The 24,093-nt window shown below is 53.9% G+C and overlaps 10 protein-coding genes across 10 annotated transcripts; 3 read left to right on the forward strand and 7 right to left on the reverse strand.

Annotated features, from left to right (window-relative positions):
* Positions 1–70: 70 nt before the first annotated feature.
* BDY24DRAFT_418539 (major facilitator superfamily domain-containing protein) lies at positions 71–1,719 on the reverse strand (the record flags this gene model as incomplete). Its single annotated transcript, XM_076643863.1, has 11 exons — positions 71–100; positions 167–262; positions 329–375; positions 442–622; positions 692–740; positions 803–863; positions 1,010–1,094; positions 1,153–1,229; positions 1,300–1,320; positions 1,390–1,449; positions 1,521–1,719. The coding sequence occupies 11 exons, from the start codon at positions 1,717–1,719 to the stop codon at positions 71–73; spliced, it is 906 nt and encodes a 301-aa protein (XP_076492993.1).
* A 1,617-nt stretch (positions 1,720–3,336) lies between these two features.
* BDY24DRAFT_401974 (uncharacterized protein) lies at positions 3,337–9,001 on the reverse strand. Its single transcript, XM_076642147.1, has 13 exons — positions 8,374–9,001; positions 7,370–7,507; positions 6,937–7,262; positions 6,770–6,849; positions 6,533–6,696; positions 6,385–6,449; positions 6,106–6,303; positions 5,990–6,035; positions 5,565–5,908; positions 5,308–5,482; positions 5,167–5,237; positions 5,042–5,099; positions 3,337–4,961 (listed from the first exon to the last, which is right to left on the reverse strand). Exons 1-13 carry the CDS (start codon positions 8,667–8,669, stop codon positions 3,485–3,487), a joined length of 3,438 nt encoding a protein of 1,145 aa, XP_076492994.1. The 5' UTR covers positions 8,670–9,001; the 3' UTR covers positions 3,337–3,484.
* Positions 9,002–9,687: 686 nt separating this feature from the next.
* BDY24DRAFT_197241 (uncharacterized protein) lies at positions 9,688–10,371 on the forward strand. The gene has a single exon (XM_076636442.1). It carries the CDS (start codon positions 9,793–9,795, stop codon positions 10,159–10,161), a length of 369 nt encoding a protein of 122 aa, XP_076492995.1. The 5' UTR covers positions 9,688–9,792; the 3' UTR covers positions 10,162–10,371.
* BDY24DRAFT_401995 (uncharacterized protein) lies at positions 10,345–12,542 on the reverse strand. Its single transcript, XM_076642148.1, has 2 exons — positions 10,863–12,542; positions 10,345–10,774 (listed from the first exon to the last, which is right to left on the reverse strand). Exons 1-2 carry the CDS (start codon positions 12,159–12,161, stop codon positions 10,544–10,546), a joined length of 1,530 nt encoding a protein of 509 aa, XP_076492996.1. The 5' UTR covers positions 12,162–12,542; the 3' UTR covers positions 10,345–10,543.
* An 870-nt stretch (positions 12,543–13,412) lies between these two features.
* On the reverse strand, positions 13,413–13,886 carry BDY24DRAFT_197211 (uncharacterized protein). The gene has a single exon (XM_076636441.1). It carries the CDS (start codon positions 13,800–13,802, stop codon positions 13,524–13,526), a length of 279 nt encoding a protein of 92 aa, XP_076492997.1. The 5' UTR covers positions 13,803–13,886; the 3' UTR covers positions 13,413–13,523.
* Positions 13,887–14,550: 664 nt separating this feature from the next.
* On the reverse strand, positions 14,551–16,152 carry BDY24DRAFT_402000 (uncharacterized protein). Its single transcript, XM_076642149.1, has 5 exons — positions 15,859–16,152; positions 15,721–15,795; positions 15,530–15,654; positions 15,180–15,444; positions 14,551–15,094 (listed from the first exon to the last, which is right to left on the reverse strand). Exons 1-5 carry the CDS (start codon positions 16,059–16,061, stop codon positions 14,896–14,898), a joined length of 867 nt encoding a protein of 288 aa, XP_076492998.1. The 5' UTR covers positions 16,062–16,152; the 3' UTR covers positions 14,551–14,895.
* Positions 16,153–17,257: 1,105 nt separating this feature from the next.
* Positions 17,258–18,784, forward strand: BDY24DRAFT_418543 (uncharacterized protein; the record flags this gene model as incomplete). The annotated part of the gene is made up of 7 exons (XM_076643864.1): positions 17,258–17,279; positions 17,719–17,875; positions 17,960–18,022; positions 18,131–18,202; positions 18,288–18,406; positions 18,516–18,631; positions 18,740–18,784. 7 exons carry the CDS (start codon positions 17,258–17,260, stop codon positions 18,782–18,784), a joined length of 594 nt encoding a protein of 197 aa, XP_076492999.1.
* A 169-nt stretch (positions 18,785–18,953) lies between these two features.
* Positions 18,954–20,024, reverse strand: BDY24DRAFT_444573 (uncharacterized protein). Its single transcript, XM_076644859.1, has 3 exons — positions 19,815–20,024; positions 19,604–19,698; positions 18,954–19,445 (listed from the first exon to the last, which is right to left on the reverse strand). The coding sequence occupies exons 1-3, from the start codon at positions 19,927–19,929 to the stop codon at positions 19,410–19,412; spliced, it is 246 nt and encodes an 81-aa protein (XP_076493000.1). The 5' UTR covers positions 19,930–20,024; the 3' UTR covers positions 18,954–19,409.
* A 911-nt stretch (positions 20,025–20,935) lies between these two features.
* On the reverse strand, positions 20,936–21,550 carry BDY24DRAFT_418545 (uncharacterized protein; the record flags this gene model as incomplete). Its single annotated transcript, XM_076643865.1, has 4 exons — positions 20,936–21,027; positions 21,093–21,137; positions 21,335–21,377; positions 21,542–21,550. The coding sequence occupies 4 exons, from the start codon at positions 21,548–21,550 to the stop codon at positions 20,936–20,938; spliced, it is 189 nt and encodes a 62-aa protein (XP_076493001.1).
* Positions 21,551–22,062: 512 nt separating this feature from the next.
* MIX17 (Mix17p) lies at positions 22,063–23,115 on the forward strand (the record flags this gene model as incomplete). The annotated part of the gene is made up of 6 exons (XM_076638186.1): positions 22,063–22,068; positions 22,137–22,289; positions 22,414–22,475; positions 22,613–22,718; positions 22,803–22,860; positions 23,075–23,115. The coding sequence occupies 6 exons, from the start codon at positions 22,063–22,065 to the stop codon at positions 23,113–23,115; spliced, it is 426 nt and encodes a 141-aa protein (XP_076493002.1).
* Positions 23,116–24,093: the final 978 nt, after the last annotated feature.

Genomic DNA, 24,093 nt, shown 5'->3' on the forward strand with positions numbered 1-24,093 from the left:
TGCGGTTCATCGGTTTCGCTCTAGCCGCCTTTTCCCTCCTTCTTGTCGTTGGTGCCGTTTCTCGACTCGATCAAAGTCGAGGTTCGTTCAGTAGAAGAGCCTGTGGTGGCAGAGGACGTCAGTCGGTTCTGTCTCGTCGAAAGGAAACGGAGGAAAGTGAACGGACATGAGTCGGAGGGAGGCGAAGCTCCCAAATCAGAAAGGCGACGAAGAGAAGAATTGAGACGAGAAGGGTGACGATGAAGGTGGCGTTCTTCCATCCCTGTTGAAACGAAAAGGAGAAGGAGGTCAGCCGCGTCGAAAAGATAACGAGGTCGAAAGAACTGACGTGCGCAACTCCTGAGGTGATGGAAAAGATGAATAGGACGATTCCAGCTGAAGAAGAAACGTGAAATGATATCAGTGACTGCTGAGGTTGAATGACGAAGCGATTAGACTTACTAGTGAAGCTCAAAGCGCCGACGAAATCGACTCTTTTCCACCGTTGAGCCTCCGTGCTTCGCTCCTTCATTCCAGGAGGAGGTAGCACGATCCAAGCGACAAGACTGAGAGGTATAGATACGAAGGAGCCAATCCTAGGAATCCATCTCCAGTTCCCAGGTCCAATGAGCATGATCACGCCCTGTGATGAAAAGCAAAATAGATCGAGACGCGTCGAAAAGCGAGCGACTGAAGCTCGAGTTGAACTCACAGCGAACACGAGTCCAAGGACGTCACCCAGAGCGGCTGCGAATCCGAACCTGAAGGTAGTTGGTCGATCAGGAACGGCGAAAGGAAGAAGGGAAGAGAGACATGAACGAACATGTTCAACGCGTGCACTTGAGGTCCGGGCTCGTTGAAGGTCAGGACAAGCAGAGTGACACCTGAGAAAACCGAGAGGCGACTTTAAGTGTCGCATTCAATGAGATGGAGGAAGAAGGGCTCACCTGCTGGGATATTCATCGCACAAGCTGGCCAAGACGCGTCGAAGGTCAGTCTCGCTCATTTGAACGAAACCAAGTCAACTCACCAACACCGGTGATCCCTCTGAAGACCAAAAACCCTTTGTAGTCCTGGAAGAACGAAGTCCCAAGGGATAGGCAGCCAGTCACGCACTGGAAGAGAACGAGTCAGCGACGGGACGACTGGCTTCGAGGCGAACGATAGACCCACCAAACTCGAGCAGAACAGGATTTTGGGACAGTACAGATCTGCCAGTCGACCACCGAAAGGAAGAAATCCAGCGAGTGCTGTGAAAGTGGAACGACGAGAGTGAGCTGGGCAAAGAGCGAGGAGAGAGGAATCGACGCGAGGACGAACTGAGCGTGAAGGATGCGATGACTTGTGAACAGCAAGAAAACTCTTCAGCGGCAGCCTTTTGACTTGAAGAAGAAAGAGTAGCAAACTTACCCCAGAGAGCATTCGTAGGCTGGAGTCCAATATCGACAGAGACTCTCGGATTGGCGATTACTGAGGTCGAAAAAGAGGAGCAGGAGTGTGGTTCAGCTCGCATCTCCTCATTAGGAAGACTGGACACTCACAGAGACTACTGAGAAGTGCGATCGTCAAAAACTGAGAAGAGCATACTACCACGAGCAGGTTCACCTTCCTGAACTTCCCCATCCGATGCAGAGTCGATCCTCGTTCCTCAAAATCGACGACGACTTCCTTCGACGTCGTATGCCGCTCGTTGAGCTCGATCGGTCTCGTAGGAGCGCCTGCCACCCCTGTTTCGTCCATTTTGGTTCGAGAGAGGGTATTTCGATGAGGTTGGGAGCCCATTCGTGAGGGAGAGGGAAGTCGAGGAAGCCAGCTTCAAGCGAGATGGACGTTGGAAGTTGAAGTTGAGCTTGCGGGAGGAAATCGAGACGTCAGCTTTCGACTGGGAACGCGGAGGGGAAGATGAATGAGTAAAAAAACTCTCTCGGCAATGAGAGGGGCAGATTAGTCGCAGGAAAAACAGCCTGCGTGCAGAGTCTCCTGAGATCCCGTCGAAGGAAAACGAGAAGAACGAAACGGCATGGGACTTCCGAGAATGGGCTGAACGCGTCGCTCTTCCTCTTCTCTTTCTCTCTTTTTACCATCCCTTTTCCCTCCCATCTACCCTTTCAGTAGGTTTTCGATGTACTCACTCCACAACCTCGTCGGTTTCGAACCAGAAACGAAGAAGAAACTGCATGAGCTCAGAGCCTCAGCGTCGACGCGTCTTCTCAGCCCTCCAGTTTCCCAAAGCTTCAGAAGGAGACCGTCATGATACAACGTAAATAGATAAACCTCGAGAATAAAGTACACGACCAGACACGAAAGCTATCCCTCACATGACGCAACATCGATCAACAGCTTTCATTCAAAACCTAAGTTGGGTGGAAGAAGGGAAAGAGGCCCAGCCGCGACTCGATCAGCTCGAAGCTTCCTTTCGATCATCTACACACCTAGCTCTCCCACCACAGCCAAAAGAGTATGAAGAGACTCACCTGCTCATCCACGCATCGTAAATTTCTATCCCCACCTCGACTTCCTCCTTCGTCAACGCCGGAGTCGGAAGATCTGCGTCCATCTTCTTTCCGCCTTTCCCCTTCTTGAACATCTCCTTCGCCACGGACCAAAGTGGTTTTGTTGGGCTGAAGAGAAGAGGTTCGAGCTTGGTTCGGGCTTCTTCCCGTGATGAGGATTGGTAGGAGTTGAGGGAGGAGGCGGGTGAAGAAGGAGGGGAGGAGGACGAGTAGCGAGGGAGGGGAGATTGGCGGGCCTTCGAGGGAGTTGACAGCGACGACGGAGAGTAGGTAGGAGGAGAAGATTCGATTTGTCGGTAAGGGTGAGAGTAGCTCATTATGAGAGGGAAGGTAATGTGAGGAGGAAGGAAGGGAGGGAGGGATGTGGTTGATGGGTGAAACGAAACGAAGGGGGAAGCGAGTTGGAACTGAAAACCTCAGGTTGCTTCCGACCTTTGGGCCTCTTGGTAAAATCAAAACAAACTAGCAGTGTTTAACACTTAAAGCCGAGGCTTCGATGGAGCGCGTCAAGAGTTTAAGGATCGGAGAGCAACCAGTCGGTCATCAGGATCGAAGCATCAAAGGGGGGAGAAAGGCAACTCAGTTTCAGCCCATCGGCTCTCAGGGGTATCTTGGGGTATCGCGGCTGTCTCTCGTTCTTTCCCTTTCACCGTTCCACTTTACTTAATCTACGTCACATTCCGCCGATGCATCCGTTTAAAGAGGCCCCCTACATATGCAGGACCAGTTCATCTGTCTCGGATGCTGAAGGAGAAGCACGACACGACTTGACCCGACGCGTCGTCGACGTTTCACTTTTTTCCTCGACGCGTCTATCCCTCCACTCTCTTCCCATAGCGAAGAATCGAAACCAAGAACTGACAGCATAGATAAGAACCAAAAAGACATGCAAAAGAACCTGGAAACGTGTATGTAGTTACACAAGAAGCGAGCTAAGAGAGAGAGTCGTTAAAAATCGTACAGGTCGTCGTCGTCCTTCTTCCTCCATCCAATCAACCGTGTCTCGGGAAATTAGAGGTGTAGCCCGAAGGCGGACCTCCTACAGGTCCTCCGCCTCCGTTCCTCTCCCTCTCGTGAGCCATCCTCATCGCCATATCCGCCTGAGAGAAGTATCCTCCTCCTCCATCCTGCTCCATCCCCTCTCCTTCGTTCTCGCCTCGATAGAGATCTCTCGGAGACGGTGCTGGAGCGAGAGTATCCATCGCCGACGAGTACTGGTACGAGTGCGTTTGAGGGTGCTGCTGCTGATTCGTGTATTGGTATTGATTCGGAGGAGGAGGGGTGGGGTGGGAGTGGTGAAGGGGTGGAGGAGGAGGGAACGAAGAGTTCGACGGCGAGTCGTGCCTCTCGAAAGGATGTTGATACGATGAGTGTTGAATAGGAGGGAGAGAGTTTGGAGAATGGTGGTAAGGTGAAGGTTCGGCGTAGGGGTAAGACTGCTGAGGGTGGAGGGGAGAGTCGACTGGTGCGGGAGGGTTACGGAGGTCGAAGTGCTGGAGGTATGGCGCCGAAGAGTGTTCGACCTGAGAAAGAGGAGGAGGCTGAGGTGGTGAGTGGGAAGGATAGGATGGATAGGATGTGTTTTGTTCGTAGGTATAAGAGTTGTGGCGAGGGGCTTCGTAGCGTGCTGGCTCGAAGAGTTGAGAACTGTTTTCGTACGAGTGGGGTTGAGGAGGAGGGAGGTAGGAATCGTAGGAGGACCTCGCGTCCATGGGTTCGGAGATGTAGATATCCTGATGTTGAAGAGGAGCGAGCGTGACTGAGGGTTGGTGCCTGCTCTCTTCGGGAGGGTAGTAGCCTTGAACCTCCGAGACGAACGTCGAGGGACCAGGGCCGAGCCCAGCGTCGGGTTCCTCCTCCACTCCTCCGTCGTAACGAGTATCCGCCAAGTTGACCTCGAGCTGACCTTCCTCTCTCCAGACTCGAAGTTCTCCAGGAGAGGAGCCCAGGGAACCGCTTCCTCCTCTCGAAGGATGTCTCGAACGACTTCCTCCTCGCTGCGACGACGGAGGGAGAGCCCAAACTCCTCCTTCCGGCGAGTCGTCCTCCAGCTTCAGCGTCACGTCCAGCGATCTGGCGAGGGAGCCTCGGTTTCTGTACGACGATCCTGAGGAGGGACCATCGGCGACGAGTCCAGACGCGTAGACCGTTTGAGAGGGCGCTTCTCCGAGGTGATCGTTCGACGACGACGAGCCTTGACCGTTCGAGTCCTCGGTGTAAGTCTCGCTGGCGTAAGAAGGCATCCGTTGTAGGGGAGGGGGAGGAGGATCTCTTGATCGAGTTCGAACTCCGGTGGGACGAAGAGGGTAAGGGAGGTAGGCTGAGACGGAGGGAAGGGGACCGTTTGCGTCCCGAGGTTGACCGTCGGCGTCGAGACTGCTTGCCCAGAGGGCCTTGATCTTCTCCGTTCGTTCGTACGTCTTGGAGAAGGCCCATCGCATCTCGTCGAACGCAGCGAGGCAGGCGTTGCTGGAGAAGAAAACGCAAAGGAGATGCGACGCGGTCAGTCCGAGAGAAAGACTCGAGAAGGGGCGTCGTTCGGGACTCACATGTCGGATGAGCTTCCTCCATCGACGGCGAGAATCGAAGCGGCGTAGTAGACTCCATCTGTGAAGTGAGTCGAAGCAAAGTCAGGATCGGAAAGAGGAGGCGGAGGGAAATCGAGAAGACTCACCTCGAACCAACGAAGCGTCGTAGCCGAAGAATCTCGTTCCGAGGTTCCTTTTGACGATGATCACGACGAGTCTGAGAAACGAAAATGACGAGGAGGTCAGCCAAAAGTTGGAGGGAGCAGAAGAAAGCGAGCACGACTCACCGAGCCAAGTTGTAGCACTTCGACTCAGCAATGGCGTGAAGACGTTGAGCTTCGAGGAGGTTGGCTGCCGAGATCGAAGAGGTATCCGAGTCCATCGACTGAAGTCGAGGAGCGTTGACCGTTTCCAGTAAGTTGGTGACTCGATCGGCGAGAGCTTCTCGAATGACGGAGTGACCTGAAAGAGAAGAGGACGCGTGGGGAACGAAGAAAGATCAGCATCGTCTCGACACGGAATAAAACCAAGAGCTCGCACTCACACTCGTACATGAAGATCTGCCACCCATCGCAGAACCTGACCATATCCCTCGTCTTCAACGACCCGAGCTCGTCTCCCTCTCCTCCCTCCGACCGAAAGTGGTGGAACTCCTCCCAGCAACTCTCCAACGATTCCCAAGCCTGCTTCAAAAGCCCAGAATCAACCCTGTCTTTCCGACGAGCCTTGGGACCAGTGAGAGCTTGGTGGATCAGTCGACAAGCCTGTGCGAGTCGGATGGGAGCGGTCGCATAACGAGCGGCGAGATGGTATCCGTTCGGCGAGGGCGTGAGCGTCTTGTGAGATGCTGGACCGGATGCTTGGAACTCCTCGAGATCATCTTCGTCCCTGTTGTTGAAGAGGAAGGAAGATTTGAGTACGAAAGACCAAAAGGATCGAAAGAGAGAGCGAGGAAGGAGAACGACGAACATGACCAAACGGCCTCCCTTCAGTCCCGTCTTGATCGCCTCGTGAACTGGGAGGGCAAACAAGAAGAGAATCAGCGAGGCGAAGAGAAAGATCATGAGCGAGAGAACGATGATCACCGAAGCAGTACCAATACACTCGGGCTCGAACGAGAAACTCAGGTCGTTGCTGATCTCCCGTCGCGTTTCCCCATCTCGTCGAATCCGCTCCGTTGTCGACCCCGAGGTCGTAGGTCAACGAGTCCATAGAGCAAAGAGAGTAGACCTGTGCGACGGCACATTCGTACATGGCCAGTCTCTCAATGGGAGGAGAGGTATCTGGCGAGTGAGAGAAAGAGAGAGAGAGGTCAGCTCTCGAGAAAGTTGCGTCGAAACGAGAGAGAGAGAGAGAGAACGAACCTTCCGTCAAAGGCAGAATCATGAGCAGAACTCTCACACCGTCCCAGGTCGGTCTTCGCATGACTCTGAAGTGATCAAAGAAAGAGAGGCGGTCAGCCACGAAGCCACCGAAAAGATGAACACGCAAACAACGAACTCGACCACTCACGCGTATCGATCAATCTCTCCCAAGCACTCCGTGACGATCTCATTGCACTTCTGACGTCTCCTGATCCTATCCTCGTTCGTTGTGGGTGGAGGAGCTTCCTTTCCTGACTCGTCGACTCCGTAAGACAGAGCCCAGGCGTAGAGGACGTGAGGGATGATGGAACCCTGTTGGGAGAGAACGAGAAAGACGCGTCAGATCCGAGGAAGAAAACGAGAGGACTCGGAACGCTGGACTAACCACTGGACCAAGAGACTCAGCCTTGGGAGGATCGGTGACGAGGAACCGACGAGCGAAGTCTTCTGGGTCGAGCATCGGACCTGAAATCGTCGGCGCGTCGAAGGAAAGGAGAGCAGGTCGATACAGCCCTTGAAATCCTCGTACCCAATCAGAGAAACGATGCTCACGTTGAGTATGGAAAGCAGAGTAGAACTCGGACGACAAGAACGCCTTCTTCAGCTCTGGAATCTTCCTCCCCGACCCCGTCAACCCTTGCGTCCCTCTCGCAAAGTTCGCACCTCCAAACTCGTCCTCGACCTGCAACACTCGCTTCCCTTTCCGAAGAGCCTTGGTTTTGGCAGGTTTCGGAGGATCGGGGAGAGAGGCCGGTAGTGATTTCGAAGTCGAGGGACCAGTGAACGAGGTCGCTGAGTTCGAGGAGGTCGAAGAGGTGTAGGAAGGGCCTGAGCGGTTGATAGGCGGAGGAGCGGGTAGATTTGGGTTGTAGGAGTCGCTGGAAGAAATGAAAGTAAGAGGAACAGTGAGCTACGGAACGGTCGGAGAAGTGGGGAGAGAGGAGAGGAGAGATCGATCGACGAAAGAAAGAAAGAGAGGACGAACACGCAACGAAGTCCTCGTTCGAGGCAGTTCAAGCATTTCAGGACGGTTCCAGAAGCTGAGACGAGTTCTCCGTCGATGAGGGAGAGGGCCGTTGCGTCGGGAGAGGCCAGGTAGTTTGACTTGACGTCGGTGAGGCTGAAGACGAAAGGGAAGAGAAAGAGAGTCAGCCAACGGAAGCTCGACGCGACGGAGAGAAGGGAGGGTGCGATTGAAACCGAGACCATCGATTCAACCTCCTGCAAATGAAACAGCGCAAATTCGCTGATATAGGAGCCACACCGCTTTCTTCCATCAGAAGAAGCGCCCACGAGCTCGTCCTATCCAGCGTTCTGCCTCCTTCGCGTCCTCCTCCATCCCTCTTCCTCCCTCCCTCCCGCCGAGAGAAGACCAACGAAAGTCCCTCGGTGTGCACGTGAATCCCTCCAAGCTCAGACCAGCCTCCCTTCCGCTACAAAACGGAGGTTCATGTTCTCCGCCTCGAGAAGAAGGAGCGGAGTTGTGCTCAAGTTTGGGGAAGAGGGTGATCGAGCTTGACAGGGACGGTCGAGGCTGAAAAAGGAGGGCAGGCGGTCGTCGAAGGAAGCGAAAGCGAGGAAAGACGACGTTTCACTCACTTGCACCTGTAAGAATAGAAAGTAGATTGAGACAGCAAAGAACGAAGAGAGAGAGCGATCAGCGTCGATCAAGAGCGGAAGAATCAGGTCAAACAAGAGATTGAGGAGAAAGGCGGCGTGTTTGGCAAAGGGAGGGAAGGACAGAGCAGAGAGAGACTGGGCAGATTCCTCTCCGACTTCCCCCCCCCCAACGAAGCCCTTTGGGTGCAGAATTTCCCCTCGAACCTCTTCAGCCCTTCACTGCTTCCGAGATGACTCTTCGAGAGGCGCCTCTCTCCGCCGAGGCTCCAGAACGGACCATCTCCAGAGCTTCCACGTTTTCTGGCCTTCTTCTTCTTCGTGTCCTTCTCCAAACCCACGGCTCGAGAGCGATAATAGATAGAAGAGACTCACCTGACTCGTCTCAACCTGCAAGCACCACAAGAACTGTACTGAGTCCGGAGCGTGCCGTCCTTCCTCTGCAAGACCTTCGCGGCTCCTCCTCCTCCCTCGTCGCCGTTCTTCTTCTTCTTGGCTGCTCTCGTAGGTCCTGTTCCTGCGACAGCTTTGGGTTTCCCTCTGGACGCTCCTCCCAGAAGAGATCCCGATCGTTCCTTTCCTTGACGAGGTTTCGTGGTTGAAGTCGAGGAGGAGGAGAGAGGGAACGACGAATCGGCCGTTGAAGCTGCTGATGCTGTAGGATCCATGTCCTCGTACGATGTAGGCCACTGATCCGGACGAAGGAAGTGGATTCTGGTGCGACGACGAGGGCTGAGGAGGGGAGGGAAGAAGCGAAGGTGGTGGACGGTGAGGTGGTGGTTGAGCTTGCTGCTGCTGCTGGAGGGCGGAAGGTTGGATGGTAGAGTAAGGGACTGAGGATTGCTGATGATGGTGATGAGGATGATCCGAAGTAGAATGGCGTGTAGGAGCCATAATCGCTCGTTTAGGAGCAGATAGACGTTGGGAGGCAAGAATGCCCTAGCCCAAATGAAACGGAGAGAGGTCACCGGTCAGGAGGGAGCAGGGCCAGACTACATCTTCTCCCTCTTTCTCCCCCATCATCTTTCTGCGCTGTGTCGTCTCATAAGATCCAATACTAGCGGCCCCCCCTGTTATATCAACTTTACGAGCTTGCCCTCTATCAAACCTTCTTTGATGAAAATTGCATTGGCGGGAGGGGCTGTTATCGCGATTCAAAGAACCGAGAACCGTCGCCGTCGTCGACGCGAAGTTCTTCCTCCCTCCCTTCCCTTCGGCAGGTCTCAGCAGTGCTAAACATCTTTGAGCACGCCTCCTTCTCTCACATTGCCCGATTTTACAGTCAGCTTTGCTCACGCAGAGAGGGAAAAACGGCCCAAGAACCAGAGCGTAGTTACTCAAGCTGAGGAAGATATGAAATTCAAACGAGGAGTGATCAGAAGAAAGAACGCGGGGAAGGGAGGGGGGGAGAGGGCGCCGAGGAGAAGAAAAATCAAACCCGCTCTGCCTGACCTCAAACCACCACCACACCACCCTTCCTTCCCTCCCCTCCATGTCCCTTTTACCCCTACTCTACCTCTTCGTCCCAAAACTGGCTCATCTATACTCAGAGGGAGCATCCACCTTTTCTCGCTTGTTTTAAGTTCGTATCTATACTTCTATCCGAGTAAATCGCTCTCCAACGAAGGCTGACCTCCTTCCCTCCCTTCCCCTCCTCCTTTCCTCCTTGTCTTCCCTCTCCTACCCGTCAACCTCGTCCTTTCCTACTACCATGGCATCCAGACCTACAAACGGACATGCTCTCTCGACTACCCTCTCTTGAGAACCGACTCCCGTAGTCTGGACGGATGGATGGAAGGATCCATCGGTCGAGGACTCGCGCTGTTGTTCGCTTTTCCCTGGTTCGTCTTCCCTCCCTCTCTTCCCTCTCCCTTTGCTTCTTTTTGCCTTTTTTCTGGCTCGCCATCAGCCTCTGAGCCCCTTACGTTGCTTGCGATCAGTCTGACTCTCTTTTCCTCTTCGTTCTCTCCCCAGTGGTTCGAATTCACCCTTCAACCTCCGTCTCCTTCCCTCGAAGCGTACAACTCGCTTCATCTCGTCTCTACCACTCGCAAAGAACATCCTCGCGGATTCGTCATATCGCAGCTGGTGCTTGCATCCACCTATTGTCGCTCCTACCTTGTTAGTCATGTTTCTCTACCCCATGGGATCGTTTCTTGAAGTGTGAACGCTGACCTCCTCCTTCCTTCGACTTTTTTTTTTTCCTTCTCCCTCTCCTTCCTCGTTCTTCAGCCGATTCCGTCCCTTCCTCTTCTGCAGCTGGACCCGACCCACTCCCTTCGATACACCAGACCTACAAACGACCTTACCTCATTGTTCAGCACTCGTCACCTCCGACACTTGAGCTGTCTTCATCTCTCAACCTCGTAAGTTTGCCCTTCTCTTCGTTCCTCCCCTCTACTCGATCTTTCGCCTACACTCCCGCACCTCATGTCTAGCTTTGTACTGACCTTTGCTTTTCCGTTCGTTCACATCTATAAAGTACCTTCGTCAACCTTCCAACCGTCGTCCCTCGCTCCCTCGTTCCTCGCTCCCTCGTCCCTCAGTCGAACTGCTGCCACGCAGTCGGTTGCCCTGCCTTCCCGTTGGTCGGTCGCCAGAATCGTGAGTCCCGAGCTGCGACGTTGGCGTGTAGCTGTTTGAAGAAGGAAGCTCCTGCGAGAGCAGCGAAGTTGGCTGCGAACTTGTCGGCGGTGTCGAGCTCGCCTCGACCTTGCTCTTCCAGGATGGCGACGAGATTTTTGGCGTCTTTGAGCAGCATGGCGTGGTTCATCTGCGTTGGGAGGGATCGAGGAGAAGGAAGATGGAACCGAAGGATTCAGCTTCTCGTATCGGGAATGAGACGACGGCCAGATGCTGACCTTGTTCCCTCCTACTCCCAATCCTTCAGTCTCGACTACCCTCCCTCCCTCAACCCTCTCCTCCCTATCCACCTCCTCGCCACCTTCGTCTCCAACCTCACCACCTCCTACTCCTCCTTCACCACCAAACCCAATCCCTTCGCCTCTCCTTCCCTCCTCCCCTCCCTCTCCTCTCCTTCCTCCTCCTCCTCCAAGAGCTGGTCCTCCGTTCGTGGATCGATTCGTTACGTGGTCGTCGCCGTTCTCGATGGACTTGAACTCTGGATCGAGCGGAGGGAAGGGCTGGTGGATCCCTGAAGGTTGATTGCGGAGGAAGAGGTCGTTGGATCGGTAGAAGGGGAAGGTACGTCGTCTCTCTATCCAAAGCCAGCATTTACCCTCAGGCTCTTCGAAGCCTTGGACGAGATGCTTGCAGAGGAGCCAAGCGTTCGTCATCTGAGCTCCGCAGGGGCAGCGGAAGTTGAGGAAATCCGTCGAGTACCGATGGTTGATCCTGACCTTCGCCAAACTCTTCCACTCCTTCTTCAATCCCTTCACCCAGTTCTTCACCTTCGGCCTCTTCCGACGCGGCCACGTTTCCTCCGTATAGAAGGAGATCTCCAACTTCGCTCGCTCGGCCGGAACGGTGATGGTGATGAGGATGTAGACGAGGTGGTCGATTCGAGGTCGTTTGAATCCAGGGAGGACGTTGTACTTGAGGTTCTTCCAGACGGCCTCGACCATCATCGTTGTTCTCATCCTCGAGATCCAGGGACTCGATGCTCTCGCCCAGAGCTCCCACTTCTCCGGTGAGTACCACTCCTTCCAGAGGTATCCCCAGACGTCGGCGAGTCCGTTGGCGACGCAGTAGTTGTACGTCTCCCGACATGCGAGCTCGTAGATCGACTCTGCATCTCGGAGCTTGTTGAGTCGATCGGGGAGGGACGGGTGCTGGCAGAAGTGGGTGAGGAAGAGTCGAAGGATGGGGATGTCGTGGATTCCTCGAGCTCCAGAGAAGAGATTGGTTCCTCGAGAGCGTTGACGTTCCGCCTCCTTGATCCTCGTTCGCCTCGCTGACTCCTCTCCTCGTCCTCCCTTCCTTTTCTTCTCGTTCCCACCAGGTCCAGCCTCCCCATCACCACCACCATCGCCCGCTCCTCCTCCACCACCACCAGCACCACCGCCGACTTCAACGCTCCCACCCGCACCTCTCCCTTCCTCTTCCCTTCCACCGCCGTTACCATCCCTACGCACCCCCTGAACTACTCCACCTCCCTCCTGTCTCTCCACCAACGCCCAAGCCTCCAACCCCGCTCTCATAACCTCCAAGTCCCTCGCCTCCTCCTCCTCAACGCTCCTCTCAGCAACCTCCTCTCCTTCGACAGCCCTCAGCTTCCACGTTTCCTCCTCTCCCTCGCCATACCAATCCTCAACCTCGCCTAGCTCATCTATCAAACTCCCAATACCCTCCCCATGCCCTCTACCGAGCAGACTAGCTAGTCTACAATCCTCCTCGTGCTGCTCGGCGGCTTGCGAGGAGGAAGAAGCATCGGTTCGTGTCGAAAGGAGCGGGTGCGAGTGTTGGTTGAAGTCGAAGGTGCAGGGGGGATAGGAGGGAGGATAAGAGTGTTGAGGATGGTGAGGAGCAGGAGGAGCTTGGGGTGCGAAGTTGGGAGGAGTGAAGGTGTTGGGAGCGAAGGGAGGTTGGCGGAGGGAGGAGGAGGAGGATGGTTGGTGGAGGGAGGAGGAGGAGGATGGTTGGGTGCTTGTTTGGGATGGTTGAGGGGGTGGAGGTTGGTTCGGGTGTCCTGGGATGAAGGGAGGTTGGATGGAGACTGGAGAGGGTCGGATCGGGTTGTTTTTGTCGCTTTGGGGATGATTTGATGGAACGAACGACCGATCTATCCAGCTCCAGGGAGGGAAAGTGTAGCTGTTCTTATCTAAGATGCGAGAAGAGTGCAGTCGCTTGGCCATCGCTCGAAAGCAATGCCAGAGGCAGAGGATGTGCTTTGATCTCGGGAAGCAAGCTCGACAAGCGTTGATCTCGGAGTGATCTTTATCGGTGAGGACGAAAAGAGGATCTAGCCGGTAGTGCTCTATAAAGAACCTGAACCACTGCTCCAAAGCCTCCTGCTTCGCACCCTCTACAAACTTCGCCCGCTTCTTCTTCTCCGCCTCCGACGCGTCGTGAGGAAGCGCGTCGCCTCCCGTCTTCACGAACAACCAGCCGACAATCACCCCCTTCCCCTCCGCCTCCATGACCATAGCGAACGTCTCAAAGTTGGCCTTGTTGGTTCCGACTTTGGGGCCAGAAAATTGCGTGAGACGGGCGTGAGAAAGGCGAGAGGAAGGGGAGGAAAGACGGAGAGGGAAAGAAGGAAACTCGAGCTCACACGTTGAATCAATCCCTATCTCGCACGCTCTCCACACTCCCTTCTGACAGACATCCCTAATCGCCATCCCGAATCCATGAAAGCGTTTCTCTGGACTGCTGATTGGGATGTACTCGACGGATTGAGTTTGGCGAATCGAAACCTCGGCGGAGACGAACTGGTCTTGATCGTGCTGCCATTTCCCGTGAGAGAGCTTGAGCCAGGCGTATCGAACCTGATCGGGGGAGAGGTTGTTGGTGAGACCTTTCGACTGGAGGTGAGCGTAGATCTGAAGAGAGGTCGGGAGGGGTCAGGAGCGGAAAGGAGGAAAGGAAAGGAAACGAAGCGAGCTCACCGCGCTGGGCCGAAGGGAAGCGTACTTGACGATCTCCTGCAGGACCTCATCGGAGATAGCATCGGTTTCGTAGGGCTCGTGGTTACACTGGTGGTTGTACGAGATCTTGACAATGGAAGTAGATGGTGTAGCGGTTATGCTGAAGGTTCCATCGCACTCGAAGCGTTTCATTCGGTTGAAGTCTCTCCTCTTGTCGACGTCGAGATGGGGGACCTTCTCCTTCTCGAAAGCCATAGACTGGGTGCATTTGTAAGTGGAGGTGTAGGAGAGAGGGCGTCCGACGGTCGTGTGGCCAGGTTTTCGAGCTTGAAGGCTGTAGAAGCGAGGGGAGAGAGGGCAAAGGAGGAGGACGGGAGCGTCGAGGTCAGCTTCGTCTCTTCGACCTTCAGCCAGAAAAGAGGCTCAAACTGACGTGAAATGATAATCCTGGCTCAAAGAAACCTCATACATCGAAGCACCTAACCAATCAAGCATTGAGCTTCGTTCCTCCTCCGCCTCCGTTCCAAAAACAACCCCTTCTCGACCTTGAGTAGGTCGAGGAGGAAACCGGACGAGGGCCTCGAGCACCTCTGCCCTTCCCTCGGGAGTCTTTTCGGGGTGACTCTTCATCTTGGCGATGAGCTCGCTGCAGGATAGGATGGCCTGGGATCTCGAGCGGGTGTTCCAAGCCGAGCTGAAGAAAAAAGGAATCAAACGAGAGCGTGGGTAAGCGAAAGGAAGGAAGGAGCGAAGGAAAGAGGTCGATCGCGAGCTCACTCTGAGTGTCGAAAGCACTTGGCTGAGAGTTTCCCAACGCTGTTTCCCCCGAGGGAGATACCGAAATCGTTGATAGACATCAGACCGTTACATCCCGTACAGTCCTTCGTTCCAGGAGGGATGGGAGCAGGACTGAACGAGGGGGAAGGAGCGCGAAAGAAGCAAGGGAGGAGAAAAGGTCAGCTCCAGCTCAACTTGAAAAGAGTCGCTTTGAGTCCCGTTGAAACCCAGAAATATGTTACTTACTGGAGACCGAGAGCAGGTGGGACGAGTGGTGCATCTGCTGCGTTCATGTTGAGAGAAGAGGGGGTGGAGAGGGATGCAGTTTGGTTGCAGAAGGACACCACGACGAGGAGGAGTTTCGTAAATTGACGCGACAGGCGCGGATCGGTTTCGCGTCAAATTCTCTCGTTCTTCTATCTCTCTGGTAGAAGCGAACACTCCAGGACGCGCAAATATATGATACTCAACTATGGTAGGATTGAGAATAAACGTAATCGAGAAACGACGGCACACTGAGCCTGCGAAGCGGTCCCACAAGCGAGTCCAACCCGACTCTCCTCCTGTCCTTTCAGCTCCGTTGGACCTGAGCCTGCTCAAGCCTCTGTGCGACCGTCAACTTCCTCCATGAGCCAAGCTGCTTGAGAGGAGTAGGACTCTGGTTTGGAGACCTCCGAGAGGGTGAGGAGTTGGCGATGGGAGGGGGTGAGGAGGAAGTGAGGGAAGCGTGAAGGGAGGGAGGTCCGGAAGAGAGAGCGTCCGAAAGCATACTTCAACACAACGCATAGAATGTCAGGACAGCCCTGTGTATCCTTCGACCTAGGAGAGAACCTTGAAGAAGGGAACATCACTCACCATCGCTTGGAAAACCCTCTACCCTCCGCGCTTTCCAAAGACGGAGTGAGCTCGTTTCTCGAACGTTTCTGGCCAAGTTGAGCGAACCTGTCGATCAAAGGAACGCGTTTACCATCACTGCGAAGAGGATGGGACGGTAGAGGAGGTGTCTGTTGAGTTTGAGGGGGGTGGAATGAGTGGGATATAGGCGAAGAGGCGAAGGGAGAGGAAGGAGGGCGAGGGAAGGAGAGGCTGAGCTCATTGGCGAACAAGTCATCCAGAACGACTTTGGAAGGCAAGAAGAGAGTCTCAGCTTCTCCAAAGACCGTCTTCAAGATCGATAAAGACCATAGGAGATGATAAAGACTCACCAAAGTATCCACATCTTCCACCGTTATCATGCAAGCAAGTGATGACGAGCTGACCCGCTCTGACTGCTCGGTCTTTCCTGACCACCTTCTCGAGACGAGTCTGGCCACATAAGCAGTAGGGAAGCCTGTGAAAGAAGCGTAGATAGGTCAGAGGAGACTTTAGGTGCTCGATAGAGGGTAGGGAGACTCACTGTAGTTGTCCAGTGTGAATAAGAGCAGCATAGCCAGCGGAGGAGGTGAGTCCGTGAGCTCGTTTGAGCTCGATCCTGAGAGACAGATGTAGGAGTCAGTTTGAGCAAAACCGAACATACTGATGAGCCAGCACGTACATATTGACCCAATCCCAATCGCCTCCTAGTCCTCGGTCCTCAATACCTATTCGGAAGCTCGCAAACCCGAAGGAAAACCGAGATAGGTGCCAATTGATACCTCTCAACCTCCTCCCAAACCGCGGATGCGCTGTGTCCCTATAGAGACGGTCTTCGAAGTTGTTTGCGAACTGGTATGCGAAGGTTTCGATAGCGTCCTCCATTTCACGATTGAATGAGAGAGAAAGATGAAGAAGGCGGGTGAGGAGGAGGATGGGAGTTGGAGGGAAGGGTGTGAGCTCGACCGTCCTCGAGAGCGCGCGGAGTCGTGGGTGAGAGGGAGATTGAAGCTCCTTGTAGGCCTCTCAAGCCTCCCATGAAGTTCTCAGTGATCTCGTAGCAGTAATCATCTACTCCTGGACATACGTCGAAGATGTGTTGTCGACCTCGACTGACGAGAGATTGTGTAAAACCTTCTAGAGCGATTACAAGATCCAAAACGCGTCTCCGACACAGTTTTCTCGACTTTTCTCCCGACTCAGATCGGTGAGAAGAGGATTGAGACAAGTTCCTAGCTCCTTTCGCATAGAGTAACTCGGAGAAGTAGACGAAAAATTGTGGTTGAAAAGACCCATGAAGAGGCTGCTCCGTTTGAGCAAACGAGCTTCAAACCTCCTAAGAGGGACATCTTGGTCTTCTTCAGAATATGAAGGTCCTCCAAGGATGAACCGTTCTGATGAGATTTTTCATTTAGTGGAGTGGACCTCGTAGACGAAGCGGAGGGATGCAGATGCTCGATGGGCTTTCTCTGGAGCTGTCTCAAAGCGCAAAAACGCGTCGCTCGAGTCAGCGGCGCAAAGGGGAATGGCGATTGTAACGTAGCCCTGCCTGTTTGTGACCCCATATTCCCATATGATATTTTCTTATAGCCTATCAATCGATGCACGAGTGCCCATTAGTGAAGAAGGGCTGGCCGGCGAGATTTTGCCTTCTGACTCGAAGTAACGCGTTCCCAGATTTCGATCAATTTGCTGTGGGAGGTCGCCATCTGCATCTCGCACCCTCTCAGGAGGTTGAAGCATGGCAGAGCTTCTATTCAGGACCACAAGACTGATACAAACAACGTTGAAGATAGTGCTGGGTCGGTATCGAAGGAAGTCTCACTGCGGATGGACGCGTCAAGAGAGCAGCAGAGGTGCGAAGATCAGATTGAAGCGTCTTCGGCTTCTCTACTTGGACCTATAGCAGTCAATTTCCTCTTTCCGGTAGTTTGTAGGCTGTTCAATCACATAGGAAGAAAGTTAAAACACAAACAGAGCAAGGTTGGAACGCGTCGCGAGGCGCGTCGCGGTGCTAACCGAACTGCACACGCGCTTCTTCTCACAGACCAAGGAAAGATGTAGAAAGAACCTTTTACACTATGCCTCACGTCACATGCGAGCGTGTGTGAGGGGGGGGGGGGAGGGGCAAGGAAAAGAAGGATGAACGACGCGAAGAGGAGCGGAATATAAATAATAAAGGAGAGTCGGGAAAGAAAAGAGCGAGTTTTGAGCGGGAAGCATCCTCCTTTCCGCTCTTTCCCATCTTGAGATAGCATGATACGGGCGACATGCATATGGGCTGCTACGACTCGAAGAAGAAAGAAACAGAAAGGGAGAGGAGAGGAGGCAACAAGGTGGGGAGGAGGGCGGCCGGGTTCAGATGACGAGAGACCCGCCTTTCCTTTGCCGAAGAGAGACACCACTCTTTCATTTCATATCTTCTTCAGCTTGGGTCAATACGCCTTAGTCATTTCCTCTCTCGCTCAGAAAAAGGTAAGCAGTTATGCTGAAAAGATTCCCGCTTATCTCATACTCCCGGCTATTAATCTTCCCATCGCAGATCTCAGCAACAACAAGTACCGTCTCGCTCGAGGACTTGTCGTTTTGGCGCGTCAAGACGACACGACCGAGATTGTCCCTACCGAAACTGCTGTGATCATCGAGACTGAAGTTCCAGAGCCAACCGGGACTGGGCTCTCTACTACTGAGATTGATCCGTGAGCAGTTTTGGTTTATTTCTTCCCTCCTTTCGCGGCTGAACCAGACGAGACGAACCGCCCGTTTGTTTCCCCCCCTTTCAGCTTCGCTCCCACTGAGATTGCGACAGCCTCGGTTCCTGTAGAGACTGAAACTGCTATCGATTCGTGAGGTCTTCGTGTCCTCACTCGTCTGTTCTCATGCAAGTCCAACGAGAGAGTGCCAATGTTGACTCTCGTTCTTTTCGCCTCTCCCATCTTTTGTCCTCTCTTCAGATTCGCTCCCACCGAGATTCTAACCACTGGTATTCCCGAGGATACTGAAATTGAGTCCAGCGAGGTTGATACGTGAGTTCGATTTCTCTCTTTCTCCAACAAGAAATCGAGACACGTTTTGACATTTCTTTTGACCTTTCGTCTCATTTCTCCTTAGCGTGATCACCACGACAACTCCTACCGACGAATTCACTACTACCACTACAACATCTACTCGAGTCGTACCAGCCTCAACGACGAGGATCACGACTCCTCCCCCGACGGCCGCTCGATCAAGTGAGCCGCGACGCGTCTTGTTTTCTTTGACCGCCTCTTGCCTTCTTTCGTCCGATTCTGCCCATAGCGCTGACTGTATCTGCTCCTTTTAATCCTCAAATCTTCGAAGTTTCGACCACTCAAGCCGTCCTCTTCCCCCCCAACGGCTCTGATGCGACGCTTTCCGTTTCCTCTCCCACATCCAGCGCGGTCGGCGACTCGGACGCAGGTGCTCCAGCTTCCCATGTTTCATCTTCAACTAGACGATCGGCGTGTTTGGGCCTCGCAGGAGGGGGAGGACTGGCAAGGGGTTTTGCTTTGGGAGTCGCGACGTTGTTGTTCTTCGCTTGGCAGCTCTCTCTCTTGTTCCCTCTATTCCCATCCATCGGACTTCTTTAGTCTAGCTTAACCTGAATCTTATGCTGTCGCGGACGATGATGGTCTAATTTTTTCGACAGGCGCGACAAAGGGACGGAAGAATCGCTCAAAAGCGTCAACGACGCGTCTTCTTCCTTCGCAGCTCTTCTTGCCTTCGCCTCGTTCCGGCACGTCTGACACGTCTAAAAGTCCAGAACCACACGTCGATCGACGGAAACGCTCGAAGCTATACCTGCATAAACTCCCTTGACGTCTGAGCTAGGCATGCTTCTTTCTCCGTCGAGGTCAAGGGAGCGCGTTCGCTTCATCGAACTTCATGATCGAATTTGAAGACGTAGTGCATATGAGGGAGAATTAAAGGAACCACTAGATGATACAGCATTAGCATTAAAACTACATTCGAGGGAAAGGAAATGCAGAGCCAACGAGGGAAGGGGAGGAAAGGGAGGAGAGGTCAAAAGCGGAGCAGAGCTCTGGGATCCACAAAACGAAACGCTACGTTCTACAAGGTGGTTGGAAGAGAGACAACGAAGGAGATCAAGGCGAGAGGAAAGTAGTACAAGGGAGTTCAAGAAGAAAGATGTAACGAGACCGAGAAAGAGTCGCTAGGTTGGAATGGATGAGGAGGGGAGGAGCGCATCCGTGTTTACTGAAGAGCGAGGTTGGCAGTGAGTTGGTCCAGCTGGAGAAGAAAGAGCGAAGGAAAGGAGTGAGCTTTTTGGCTTTGCAAAGTCCAGAAAAAAATTCCCGAGGTGATGACGTTTCGAAGGGAAAGGAGGGTTGTCGAGGAGGGCGAGGAGGGAGGGAGGGAGGGAAGAGAAGGAGAGAAGAAGAGCTCACCTTGACTTGCTCAGCGTTAGATTGGGCCTGGAGGACGAGTCCTTGAGCAGCTATCGACATGGGCTGGTGATGAGCTCGCATGGACGCTCGGTAGGCTGAGAGGAGGAGGAGGCGGAGGGAAAAGCTGGTCAGTCCTCGTCGACGGTTGTCCTTCGCTTCTCTCCCTTCACCCTCCCTCCCTCCCTTTCGGCGGATGAAGGCCAGAACTCACTCTCAAAGGCAGCAACCTCGCTGATCCTAGCGGCTTCCGAGTCCGAGTAGGCGGTGAGGAGGGTAGGAGGGAGGACGGCAGACGAGCCGACGGAGGGGAGGGATGAGTTGGTCATTCTGGAAGGTTGGTGGAGAGAGGGGAGGGAAGAGAAGAGAAGGCGTGAAGAGAGAGATGAGTAGGCTGAGCGAGTAAGCTTTTTAGGAGTCGGAGGTCGTGGTTGAAGGAGAGGAAGAGAAAGAGGGACGAGGGCTGAGCATGCTTCCAAAATCGATTAGAACGGAGGGAGAAAGAGGTGGCGTTTGTTTGAGCTGATTCCAAGTTCCGGTCGACCGTAACATTTCTGCTCTTTTTGACGACGCGTTCCGAAAACTTTCCCACCAAGAATTCAAGGTAGGATCCAGGCAGACTCCTAAGGACGAATAACTGCTTCTCTAGCTCGTCGACAGCCTTCAGAAATCACACATCTAGACTGAAAGAGGCAAGGGAAAAAGCGGAGGTTCAACAGCTCGCACTTTCGACGCGTCACTCCTTTCTCTTTCGCGTTGTTAGAGTGCTGAAGTTCCACCAGCGAATCTTTGTGTTTGATTGCGATTGCTTTTTTCCAGCCGAGAAACGAATCAAGTGTGAACGGCAGAATCCTGTGGGGGTCGCATCGAAAGGCGAGGGAAGCGAGGAAGAATCGCAAACGAAGGAGACAGCGGGCGTTGCGACGTAGACGAGAGTTCAAAGAGAGCTGCTTCCGCAGAGTCTTCTCCCAGTGACTGGAACAGACAGAGATGGAGAATCTAGACCATGAGATCGACCAGAAAAAGCGAAAGACCTCCCTCAGCCATCTCCAACTTTCTCTCCACGATTCTCCCACCGGTCGGGAGGGTGGTGAAGGTTGAGGTTGAGGTTGAGGTTCAGGGGAGAGAAAAGAAGAGTGGGTAGAGTTGGTGGTTGGAGGGAAGAAGAGGGATCTTTGAAGTCGAGGCGGTTGAGTTGAGGACGGGAGTGGGAGGAGTTGCCGACGCGACGTCGAGCGAGCTGGCAGGGGAGGGAGAAAACGTCCGCCTGGGTGTGAGGGCTGGATAAAATGGAGTGGAGAGAGAAGAAATAGGGTCAGCCCAGAGATCTAGATATCAGAGGTTCGAAGGAGAGGGAGGGGAGGATTGAAGGACGTTCTTTGAGACCCAGCCCTGAACGAGGATGACGGGATAGGTCTTCATGAAGACTGGTTGGAGAAGAGAAGGAGCGTCAGTCTGACTGTTCTCGTCAAAGTTGTCGAAGCACGCTCACCATTAACTGCTCCCTCGCTGAGTTCGTGTTCGAGAGCGATAATGCCTGAAGCGAACGTGGAGAGCAAGCGATCAGCCAAGTGTAAAGGGACGATCGAGAGGGGCTTCAAAACTTACCGGGCGACTTCGATCACATTAATCTCGTGTTTAGAGCGCCTGAAAACGAGAACGCAAGACGAGAACGACGCGTCGAAGGTCAGCTTCGTTTCTCCTTCTCTTTCTTCTTTCGAGAACTGAACTCACTGATGATCTGATCGGCTGAGGACCCCGTTACAATCTTCCAGTCCTCGGAGTCGAAGTTCCACAGGATGGGTTCCAAGCAGAAGACTTCTCTCGCAATCGCTCAAACTCGGTTGTTGGTTGAAAGAAGGACGAGGGGGGGGGCGGAAGGCGAAGAGAAGGTCAGAACGTTTTAAAGACAAGGCACAAGGAGGAGAAGATGGAACCCACCATCTCCATAAGCTGATGATTACGGGACGAGAAGAGATGAAGCGGGCGGGAGGAGGAGGAGGGATGGCATCACGACGGGTCAGGCCAGCACCTCCCATCGCGCTCCCTCTTCCTCCGATCCCAACCATACCTCGTTCTGTATTTTAACTAGATTCATTTGGATTGATCAGAGATATGTTTCTTCTACTGAGGGGTTGGGATCAGCCAAAGGAAGGGGGGAAAGAAGCGACGACGACGACTCGAATCGAAGCGTCGCGACGGCCTGCTCCAAAAACACTCAATCGAGCTTCAGAAAAACAGAACCTTCGACTCCTCGAGCTCCCATCTTGATCCTACGTCCGTAGGGCTCAAAATTACAGCACTCGCAATTTTCACTGCTGGAACCTCACGACGCGCAATCCCTCGGCAACGCTGCCTTCTCTCCCGTTTCCGCCCTTTGCGATTCGCCCTCCCCCACCCATCACCTTCCCTCTCAGCCCTCCTTCTCACCCCTCCCCACCCTTCATCAACTTACACTCAAAATGGCTGTTCGTCCCTCTTCCCCTCTCTCCTCCTTCCCACAGCTCTCGCTAACTTTTTCGCTCTCTCCTTACAGCGTTCTTCCCGTGGATCTCGACCTGCCGCTCGATCTTCTCCTGCTCCCCAGCAGCGATCCAACACCACCGCTGCTGCTCCCCAACAGGCTCGAGGTGCCGCTCCTGCCGCTCAGGCTGCTCCCGCTGCTGCTGGAGGAGGAATGTTCGCTAACGTGAGTGATGGAGGAGGATGGGGGAGGGGGGAGGAGAAGGAGAAGGGAAGGAGGGAAGGGTTTGAGCTCGAGCTGATTTCTTCCTTCCCCTTCTTCTTTCGACGCACGTTTCCTTTCATTGTAGATGGCCTCCACTGCTGCTGGAGTAGCTGTCGGATCCACCGTCGGACACGGTCTCTCCAACATGTACGTTTTCCTTCTTTTCCTCTACCACCACTCACCCTTCGATGGCTTTCCTTCTGCCCTCGCTGTTTGACTGACCGATTTGCCCCGACCCAACCCATCTCCTCCTCTCCTTCGTTTCGCTCGCTCGGTCGAAACAGGCTCTTCGGAGGATCCTCTGCCGCTGCTGAGGCTCCCGCTCCTGCTGCCTACGCTGCTGCTTCCGCTCCTCAGGAGAACGGAGCTTCGTGTTCGGTTCAGGCCAAGGTGAGCTTCGATCCACGGTTTCGTTGTTGTTTACCGTTGGAGGTGGAGACTGACCCTCCATATTTCGATTTGACGCCTCTACAGGACTTCACCAAGTGCCTCGACGCTACCAACGACATGAACTCTTGCTCTTACTACCTCGGTGAGTCGTCGTCTCCTTCCCTCGGACCCCTCAACCTCCCTCCTTCCCTTCGGACCATCGCCTTCGTCCCACCATCTCCACCGCCACTACCTCCACCTCTCCTCTCATCCTCTCTACCAACCCACGCCCTTCTCGTACCGCCCATCTTCCGCATCATCTCTCTCTCTCTCTCGCTGACTCTTCCCTCTTCGTTTCCTCTTCTTCCTCCTCCCAGACGCCCTGAAGGCTTGCCAGCAGGCCGCTGCTCCTTACTAGCCTGTTTATCTACTCTTGGGTTTAGTTTAGAATTGCGGTTTCGGTCGATGGGTGCATGTCCTTTTTTTAACGTTCTTCGAGGGAGAGAAGAGGAGAGAGGAGGAGGAGGAGGAGGGAGGGCTGAAAGCTCGCGACTCGGGAGGAAAGTCGAGGAGAGAGGCTTCGAGCGAGAAGCGAATCGAGTTGGACACTGACGTATAGAGAGAGAGATGTAGGTAAGAGCCGAAGGAAGTCTGAGTTCCCTCTGCTGAAGCTCGGAGGCGAAAGACTTCTTGGGTCTCTCGACGAGTCGAGCTCAACTTTCGAACGTCGCTCCCTTCTCTTCTTGCTCTCTCTCTGCCACGAACGCCGACAAGCTCCCTCTCCTTGTTTTCATGTTCCTTCTTCCCTCGCCGTGTCTGTATGAGACACAGGAGGTTTTCTTCCTTCTTCCGTCCAGCAGCGAGGACTTCAAGCGAATCTTGCCTCGGGCTTCGACCTTTCGCTCAAGGGACTGCTGCCGAGCTACCAGAATGCACTACCGCCCTACTCTAGGGACTCTGGCTCTTCAGTGAATGCCAACCTTTCCTGCCTGAAGACAATGTGGCTCGTAAGGAGAGAACGACGAGGGAGACGACGCGTCTCACTGGAGATTTAGGGCTTTTGACACTGGAGAGGTTCGAGTACGAGATGGGAAAGAAAGGTCGTGATTAGAAGGCTCTGAAACGCTGAGAAAATATTTCCTCACTCGAGAGAACGTTGCTTCCGATAGAATAGAAATAATAAAAAGCAGACGCGTTTGGTTTCTGCAATGAGCCTCCCCCTCTCGTCCCTTCCCTTCCCTCAACTCCCTCCCCCTTCTCCAACCAACCAACAAATGTCGTTATCCTCTCGCCGAGGGGCTGGCGCCCCTACCAAACCACCTTCCTCCTCTAGAACGGCCTCTTCCTCTTCTTCTTCTGGAGTCGGAAGGATGGATCCTCCTCCTCCTCCTGGAAC

This window comes from Mrakia frigida, assembly GCF_051309035.1.
Source record: "Mrakia frigida strain ATCC 22029 unplaced genomic scaffold BDY24scaffold_39, whole genome shotgun sequence".
In the NCBI taxonomy this organism is placed as follows: domain Eukaryota; kingdom Fungi; phylum Basidiomycota; class Tremellomycetes; order Cystofilobasidiales; family Mrakiaceae; genus Mrakia; species Mrakia frigida.